Source organism: Aphis gossypii, chromosome 1 (assembly GCF_020184175.1).
Source record: "Aphis gossypii isolate Hap1 chromosome 1, ASM2018417v2, whole genome shotgun sequence".
Classification (NCBI taxonomy): Eukaryota; Metazoa; Arthropoda; class Insecta; order Hemiptera; family Aphididae; genus Aphis; species Aphis gossypii.
The window spans coordinates 25,398,125-25,408,161 of record NC_065530.1 but is presented as its reverse complement, the minus strand read 5'-3'; the positions used below and the strand labels follow the sequence as shown (position 1 = coordinate 25,408,161).

General features: G+C 30.4%; 1 protein-coding gene across 1 annotated transcript; it reads left to right on the top strand.

Moving 5' to 3' along the window:
• Nucleotides 1–4,035: 4,035 nt before the first annotated feature.
• LOC114122387 (UDP-glucosyltransferase 2-like) lies at nt 4,036–6,603 on the top strand. The gene is made up of 3 exons (XM_027985034.2): nt 4,036–4,918; nt 6,084–6,303; nt 6,380–6,603. The coding sequence occupies exons 1-3, from the start codon at nt 4,157–4,159 to the stop codon at nt 6,601–6,603; spliced, it is 1,206 nt and encodes a 401-aa protein (XP_027840835.2). The 5' UTR covers nt 4,036–4,156.
• Nucleotides 6,604–10,037: the final 3,434 nt, after the last annotated feature.

The following is a 10,037-nucleotide window of genomic DNA, read 5'->3' as shown; positions in this document are numbered from 1 at the left end:
ATTTCGAGTCCAAAAACTTACTAATTCAACGAGAATTGTACTTAATGTGATTTTTTCAAAAGAACGGTATTTCGTATTTTTGGACATCAAATTCGGTTATATTCCATTTTATTATAGTCTTATACGACACTGCAACGTTTTTATAATGCGTATTGTGCGTTTGTGAAATGATTGAATGAATTTCACACTGTGAAAAATACGAAAAACTAGTATTTTTTAGAAAAAACTGACAACAAGTGGCCGTGGACGGTATAAGAAAAAAAAATTTGATATTTTTTACGTTTTTATGCATTTAATTTAATAAGGCAACGTATAAGATCATAGTTGTGAAATTTCGAGTCCAAAAACTTACTCCTTCAACGAGAATTGTACTTAAAGTGATTTTTTCAAAAAAACGGTATTTCTTATTTTTGGACATCAAATTCGGTGAAATTCCATTTGATTATAGTCTTATACGACACTGCAATTTTTTTATAATGCGTATTGTGCGTTTGTGAAATGATTGAATGAATTTCACACTGTGAAAAATACGAAAAACTAGTATTTTTAGAAAAAGCTGACAACAAGTGGCCGTGGACTGTATAAGAAAAAAAATTTGATATTTTTTACGTTTTTATGCATTTAATTTAATAAGGCAACGTATTAGATCATTGATGTGAAATTTCGAGTCCAAAAACTTACTCCTTCAACGAGAAATGTACTTAATGTGATTTTTTCAAAAAAACGCTATTTCGTATTTTTGTACATCAAATTCGGTGAAATTCCATTTGATTATAGTCTTATACGACACTGCAATTTTTTTATAATGCGTATTGTGCGTTTGTGAAATGATTGAATGAATTTCACACTGTGAAAAATACGAAAAACTAGTATTTTTTAGAAAAAACTGACAACAAGTGGCCGTGGACGGTATAAGAAAAAAAAAAATTTGATATTTTTACGTTTTTATGCATTTAATTTAATAAGGCAACGTATTAGATCATAGTTGTGAAATTTCGAGTCCAAAAACTTACTTCCTCAACGAGAATTGTACTTAAAGTGATTTTTTCAAAAAAACGCTATTTCGTATTTTTGGACATCAAATTCATTTCTATTCCATATTATTATTGTTTTATACGACACTGTGTCGTTTTTATATATGTATTGTGCATTTGTGAAATGATTGAATGAATTTCACACTGTGAAAAATAAGAAAAACTAGTATTTTTTAGAAAAAACTGACAACAAGTGGCCGTGGACAGTATAAGAAAAAAAAATTTGATATTTTTTACGTTTTTATGCATTTAATTTAATAAGGCAACGTATTAGATCATAGATGTGAAATTTCGAATCCAATAACTTACTCCTTCAACGAGAATTGTACTTAATGTGATTTTTTCAAAAAAACGGTATTTCTTATTTTTGGACATCAAATTCGGTGAAATTCCATTTGATTATAGTCTTATACGACACTGCAACGTTTTTATAATGCGTATTGTGCGTTTGTGAAATGATTGAATGAATTTCACACTGTGAATAATACGAAAAACTAGTATTTTTTAGAAAAAGCTGACAACAAGTGGCCGTGGACAGTATAAGAAAAAAAAATTTGATATTTTTTACGTTTTTATGCATTTAATTTAATAAGGCAACGTATTAGATCATTGATGTGAAATTTCGAGTCCAAAAACTTACTCCTTCAACGAGAAATGTACTTAATGTGATTTTTTCAAAAAAACGGTATTTCTTATTTTTGGACATCAAATTCGGTGAAATTCCATATTATTATTGTTTTATACGACACTGTGACGTTTTTATAGTATGTATTGTGCATTTGTGAAATGATTGAATGAATTTCACACTGTGAAAAATAAGAAAAACTAGTATTTTTTAGGAAAAACTGACAACAAGTGGCCGTGGACAGTATAAGACAAAAAAATTTGATATTTTTTACGTTTTTATGCATTTAATTTAATAAGGCAACGTATTAGATCATAGATGTGAAATTTCGAATCCAAAAACTTACTCCTTCAACGAGAATTGTACTTAATGTGATTTTTTCAAAAAAACGGTATTTCGTATTTTTGGACATCAAATTCGGTGAAATTCCATTTGATTATAGTCTTATACGACACTGCAACGTTTTTATAATGCGTATTGTGCGTTTGTGAAATGATTGAATGAATTTCACACTGTGAAAAATACGAAAAACTAGTATTTTTTAGGAAAAACTGACAACAAGTGGCCGTGGACAGTATAAGAAAAAAAAATTTGATATTTTTTACGTTTTTATGCATTTAATTTAATAAGGCAACGTATTAGATCATTGATGTGAAATTTCGAGTCCAAAAACTTACTCCTTCAACGAGAAATGTACTTAATGTGATTTTTTCAAAAAAACGGTATTTCTTATTTTTGGACATCAAATTCGGTGTGAAATTCCATATTATAGTTTTATACGACACTGTGACGTTTTTATAGTATGTATTGTGCATTGTGAAATGATTGAATGAATTTCACACTGTGAAAAATAAGAAAAACTAGTATTTTTTAGGAAAAACTGACAACAAGTGGCCGTGGACAGTATAAGAAAAAAAAATTTGATATTTTTTACGTTTTTATGCATTTAATTTAATAAGGCAACGTATTAGATCATGATGTGAAATTTCGAATCCAAAAACTTACTCCTTCAACGAGAATTGTACTTAATGTGATTTTTTCAAAAAAAAACGGTATTTCGTATTTTTGGACATCAAATTCGGTGAAATTCCATTTGATTATAGTCTTATACGACACTGCAACGTTTTTATAATGCGTATTGTGCGTTTGTGAAATGATTGAATGAATTTCACACTGTGAAAAATACGAAAAACTAGTATTTTTTAGAAAAAGCTGACAACAAGTGGCCGTGGACAGTATAAGAAAAAAAAATTTGATATTTTTTACGTTTTTATGCATTTAATTTAATAAGGCAACGTATTAGATCATAGTTGTGAAATTTCGAGTCCAAAAACTTACTCCTTCAACGAGAATTGTACTTAAAGTGATTTTTTCAAAAAAAACGCTATTTCGTATTTTTGGACATCAAATTCATTTATATTCCATATTATTATTGTTTTATACGACACTGTGACGTTTTTATAGTATGTATTGTGCATTTGTGAAATGATTGAATGAATTTCACACTGTGAAAAATAAGAAAAACTAGTATTTTTTAATAAAAACTGACAACAAGTGGCCGTGGACAGTATAAGAGAAAAAAATTTGATATTTTTTACGTTTTTATGCATGTACATCAATTATATAGTCATTAGTTATTTTTGTTTTGTTACAACGATGAGCACCATTATTATTATACCGCATATTACTATACTTTTTTCGACATATACCTAATAATATACATTTTGTGTATCGTATTTTTATAGATATCATACGTATACAAAATATTATACATTTTTCAAATAGAATTCTATTCTTAGTGCGTCTATACACCCGTGACCGCGATTTTTAAATTATATAATTACGCTCCTGTAATAGTTACAGTATTAGTATTATGTTTATAATTGCGTAGGTGATATATCTGCAGCAATACATACATACACATAGACTTTACAAAGCTTCGATACCTAGTATTATATATTATTACCATCAAAGTCACGCAAATGGATACAATTATAGAATTTCAAAAGGTCGTAGCTGCTGATTGTTCATTGCCATTAGCGGTAAGGGGGGGGGGGGGGAGTGGACAACTGCTCTTTTGATATTTTGTAAAATATTTTGTAATTTATAAGGTATATTTAGTCTCTAAGTATCTTTAAGTATACGGTATTTCGAAATAAAATAAATTTGCCCCCCCCCCCATAAAAATTGCCCAAGTTACTCCCATATAGGATTGTATGTACATCGAAATAATTAATAATAATTGTATAATAATATGGGAAATACTGCAATTATATTACGTACGACACTGGCGACTGCGTTTAAGTGTTACAGTTCCGATTCGCTCGCGAACCACTACAGCACGTCGTCGTATACCGCGACGAGAATTTTCCGTTTTCCGGTAATAATATTCGGTAGCGATGTCGACGTCTTCAGCGGCCGCTGGGACTCCGCCTCGCGCCTCTTGCTGCTGCTGGTGGTGGCCGGCCCGTTGACGACGCCTCCGCCGGCCGACGGCATGAGAGTGTTGGCCGTGGAAACGATCGCGGGCAAGAGTCACTGGAACTTCATGCGGGCCGTGCTCCGGTCGCTGACGGACGCCGGGCACGCGGTGACCGTGTTCACGCCGTTCCCGGACGGCGATCGGGATAATTACACGGAGGTGGACACGTCCGCGGCGTTCCGCATGAAGCTAGACGTGGACCTGGCCGAGGTGCTGGAAAAATTCGCCAAACCGTCGTCTATACTGCCGCTGATCGTCACCATCAGCCGGTCGCTGTGCGACGCCATATTCCGAGACGACCGGATGGTGGCCGCGATGCGACCGAGCAGCGACGGCGGCAGCGTTTACGACATGGTCATCGTCGAACCAGTGGGCTCGGAGTGCGTATCGCACGCCGCCACCGCGATGGGGCTGCCGCTGGTGTTCGTCGTCCCGTCGCCGATGATCAGCCACTTCGAAGGCCCGTTCCTGGGACACGTCCCGAACCCGGCCGCCGTGTCACACTTGATGGCCGGCCACGCGGTGCCCCGATCGTTCGTTCAGCGGTTCGGCAACTCCGTCCTGTTGGCGTACAGTGTGTTCTTGGTTCGGTACGCGGAGTGGTCGTTAAAGCGCCAAGACGCCGCCGCGCCGAAACCGTTTGACGTCCTGGAGCCCGTCCGCCCGTCCGCGGTGTTCGTCAACAGCCATTTCGCCACCGAAGCCTCCAGGCCCCTGCCGCCGAACGTCGTGCATGTCGGTGGACTGCATTTAGAACAACCCAAGAGCTTGCCTCCCGTACGTGATCCTGCACATAATATACTATACATATACATTATACGGGAGTGCTTTAACAATATTATACTCAGTCTTTCTTTTTGAATAAAAATCTCTTTCTGCAATCCGAATTCACTAAAAACAAGCATTTCGCGTTACGTTTAAAAGGAAACATAGGTACCTATTAAATATATAATATCTTTAACTATATTAATATTAGAACGTAGGTATTATTCTTAATTTTTATATTATTTCTTCTTCAAAATGCCAAATGTAACAATATGTGCTCGGCGCTTTTTATTTTTTACATTGCGGGCATGCCATTTTGCGGGTTTTCGCATCATACAGCCAATCAGTTCGATACTGAATTACTATACTACTTTTCTATTGGTTATTATTATTACTGGATTCTTTTTAACATATCTCAACTACTCGAGTCTCAAGATAAAATAAGTCAGTCGATGTTAGAACGCAGTGATCTATACTTCAAACCCCTTAGTACCGTTCAAAGCACTGAGTCGTTGTCACATCTCAATATCCTATACGTCGACTGTCGATGGTCGACAATAATAATTGATTCATCGTCGATTCTATATACACATTCTGAGGTGGTTGTGGGCGATTGCTTAATTATACGTTTTAAACAATTATTTTAATATATAATACATGTACGGCAAAATTCAAATTTTACGAGAGAGAAAAAAAACTTATTTTGTGTAACTATTATTATGTTCTCTTTTTGAAATAAATGAAATGAATATGTACTATCTGTTACTACATAGGAATACGTAAATATGTTTCGTAGTGTTTCGTTTTCACTTCAAATAGTGTGTTTTTTAACATATTTCAGTAAAAATCTGAAAATGTTAAAATATTGGACATGTTCTTTAACGAAAATGGTACTAAAACTTTCAGCAAGCTGACAGGTTAACAGTAATTTCTCTGAAGCTATTATGAATCATATTAGGTATAGTATATTTTTAAAAAAAATAAAATTAAAAAGTATGTTAATTATTTGTAAGTATCATAACATGAAAGTATGATTATTGATAACTATTATAAATTCTTCTATAGTTCTATGTATTAATTGCATTATGGTTTTATTCCTCCGTTTAAAAGGTTTTTTATAATTACATAAGTAATATAGTAATATCATTATATTATTCTTACTCTGCATATTTTTTAGGATATTTTAGAATTCATCAATGAGTCATCTCATGGAGTAATTTACTTTACTTTTGGTTCGGTTGTGAAAATGTCGACAATGCCGAATTATATTCAAAAATCATTTAAAGAAGCATTAGCTCAAGTACCTCAAAGAGTTTTGTGGAAATATGAAGGTGAAATGGAGGATGTACCACCAAACGTGATGATTAAAAAATGGTTTCCTCAACGTGACATACTTTGTAAGATTTTTTGATCAACAATTATATTATGATATTGATTTTAGTTTTAACAAAATATCATTTAATTTTTTCTTAGTGCACCCTAATGTAAAATTGTTTATCAGTCATGGAGGTATATCTGGAGTTTATGAAACTGTGGACGCCGGCGTTCCAGTTCTCGGATTTCCGTTATTTTATGATCAACATAGAAATATTGCTAATTTAGTTGATGCTGGAATGGCGATTTCTATGGAACTATTATCTGTGTCTACAGATATAATTTTAAATTCTATTTTGGAACTTATTAACAATGAAAAGTAAATACTAAAATATACATACATAGAGTAAATATTATAGTCAGTAATTGTCGTATCTGATTTACATGAATATAGTATAATATTATATAATAATAAATAACAATATATGCAATAGTATATTTAACGGATACTTACATATAATTTTATAGATACTCGATAAATGCTAAGATCACGTCTGCACGATTTAAGGACCGGCCGATGTCACCAGAAAAATTGATTGTTTATTGGACAGAGTATATACATCGTCACAAAGGAGCACCACACTTGAAATCACATGCACTTAATCTAACGTGGTACCAGTACTTTCTCTTGGATGTGATTGCTACAGTATTAATTTTAAGTTTGATAATATTATTTATGTGCTATACCATTATTAAAATTATTTATAAGAACAGTCTGAAGTATTTATACGATTTTAAACCTAAATCCGAGTAATAATGTGTTGGCATTTTAATTTCGCGTATAGTTTTACCTACATAAAAAATTAATTTTACAACACAGTGTTAACAATATTCGATATGGATATATATATTTAAATAATCATTTATTACAATTCATAAGTAAACATCTTACAATTTCTATAGCTTATTCAATTAAACTTAAAACAAATAATATTTAAAATTTAAAAAAATAGATAGAAAGTAGATACTATTTTATATAATATGTATACAATTACGTCTTTATATTGTACTATTTATTTAACAATAAGCATTTTATTTAAAAAAAAATGGTGTTATATTTATTATAATGTTTATTTCATTGTATTTCATGTTTGTTTTATGGCTTTTAATAACTATTTTTGCTTACATTTCCACCATCGAATTCTGTTAACAACTCAACAAACTTTTTACTTCAATTATCGACTTTTATTGAATAAAAATTGTCTAATACGGATAAACCTTCATAATTTATCACGTTTACATAGCATGTCGACAACAACGATGACATCCACTTTAGAAACTTCTTCTCATCGCAACTGAAAAATCTCTAAAATGCATTAACATTATTATATGTTTAGTTACACAATTATTCTTATTTTTTCTATTTTAAATATTTTTTGTACTTAGTATTAAAAAATATACCTATGCTTTATTTTCTACAAAATATTACTCGGTAAGTAGGCATAATAACTTTGATATAATAATCATGTTGTTTGGTTTATAGATGTTTTGGCTGTTATATGATACAATAATACTCTTTTTAAAGAGTGATAAAGTTAAAAGTGCTTCAAAAAATAATTATCAATCTGAAAAATATATTACTTACCAAGAAAAATATAGGCAATAAGCATAAAAATACAGTGAACTATAATTAAAATCTAAAATAGCAAAGTCTTTGATTAATTATAATATTGTTATCAACTCTAATATTATAATAAAACATTTCTCAGCTAGGCATCGATTTTTAAATTATCTAGATACTTATAACTAGACGCTAAAAGTCTAAAACTTTTTAAATTTAAATTCACCTTGATCGTTTTCAAAGTATCAGACATGATAATATTTATATTACTACCTTCGTGACAATAATATTTTGTAATGAACGTCACAATGTATTAACTATAAATCAAAGTGAATTTATAAATCTACCTTGGTACAAATGTTTTTCCCGTACGATAGCCTTCGAATACCTACCGATGATACAACCAATGAGTCAACTAACGCTACTAGATCGCGCGTGACGTACCTACCACAAATCGTAATAAAATATTAATAAATTGGTCCTCATATTGGAAACCCTTGTGGCTTGTTGGTTTTTCACTGCACTTTTCGTAACTGCACACTTAAAAAAAAAAATTTGTTTACATCCTCATACATTACAATATTTATTTATTTTATTGGATTTCACATAAAAATAATGAGTCTAAAAGACTCGCGTTATTAAAATTGAATAAAAAGTAAACCATAAAATACATAGAAATATGTATAGTAAAAAACGCAAACATAATTTATAACAAAGTATATAAAAAGAAATTAACAGATACCTAATTAAGTATACAATTTAATATTTATAATTAACAACCTCTAGAAATTATTAGAAATAATAAAAATACAATATATCATTGAATCCTTAACCGACAAACCTTTTAAAAAACATATGAAATACATGACCGAATCGTTCATTTTTTCAAGGTTATTTTGTCGTTTAACCGACACTTTATAATGAAATCATTATTATAATAATATACCTAACAAATTTTAACTTGCTAAAAACTAAAATAAAAATATTGTAAAAAACACAGATTACATTCTTATCTTTAAGTTCAATAATAGGTCAATTCACTCTATTGTTTATTAAAGGTTACCTACTGCAAAAAATTAATTTACTCTAATATTATTAATATTAAAGCTAACAACAGTAACACCACAAAATCGGTTCAAATAAATATCAATTTAATGTCGTGTATATATAATGCATATTTTGTTAGACGGAGCAGGTGTGCCATCCTCTTAAAAATGAGTATATTTTTAAAATACATTACCTATTTATAAATATTTAAATAAAAAAATATAGGTAACAGAAATTACTGCCAGCTTATCACAATATATTTTTTTTAAAGTTTCAATGACAATATTATTCCATCTTCATTGTAAATATACATAAAACATAAGTCATTTTTCCGTTTTGGCTGGTAATAATATTATTATTTAAGTTTATTACTTCTAACAAAATTGTTGGTAAACCTGTTCACAGTGTTTGATGTAATAATATAACTTTATAATATATTTGATATTTGTAGTAACTAGTAAGTCGATTAAAAATAGTGTACAGTTTTTGTTTAAAGGCCTATTTGAAACCGTAATTACGAGTGTACGATTTTTTGATGGACAAACAGTTTAAGTGCAATCAATCAATACCAATAAACCATAGGTACAGTAGTCTTAAAATCAAACCGTTTAGTATTTATTGCACACAGTGATTTATCTTATCAATAATATTAATTTATCTAATCACAATATCGTTTAAATTTGTAGTTCAGTTAACTCATCGAACATAATAAAAAAATATGGTGACTTGATGATCAACACAAACACAAAGTAATTTTATAGCTGGAAAATTGATGAATAATTAACTTCATGAACTAAAAATAGGTAACTATAGCAAAATATATTTGTGAATATTTTAGATTGAGTACTATTCTAAAAATAATATTAGATCCTAGATGACTATATCTAGATATATAGAAAAAAAATGAATAATAAAATAATAATTCTGCAGTAGTTATACTAATGTAGCCAAAGTAGGTATCTATAAGGTATCTATATATTTACACTATACACTTATAATAATATAGTCGTATTAAATAATTATTACTATTACTATTTATAATACAAACAATGGAATATGGTACATGGAATATAATTAATTTCCACGCCAACAAAAGTATTACACAACTTGTAGTCTGCAAAAAGTAGTATAATATAATATACACTTGGC

Coding starts and splice junctions, on each gene's coding strand:
- LOC114122387 (XM_027985034.2), top strand. CDS start 4,157: ATGAGAGTGTTGGCCGTGGAAACGATCGCGGGCAAGAGTCACTGGAAC. Junction 4,919..6,083: donor AACCCAAGAGCTTGCCTCCC/GTACGTGATCCT, acceptor CATATTTTTTAG/GATATTTTAGAATTCATCAA. Junction 6,304..6,379: donor TCCTCAACGTGACATACTTT/GTAAGATTTTTT, acceptor ATTTTTTCTTAG/TGCACCCTAATGTAAAATTG.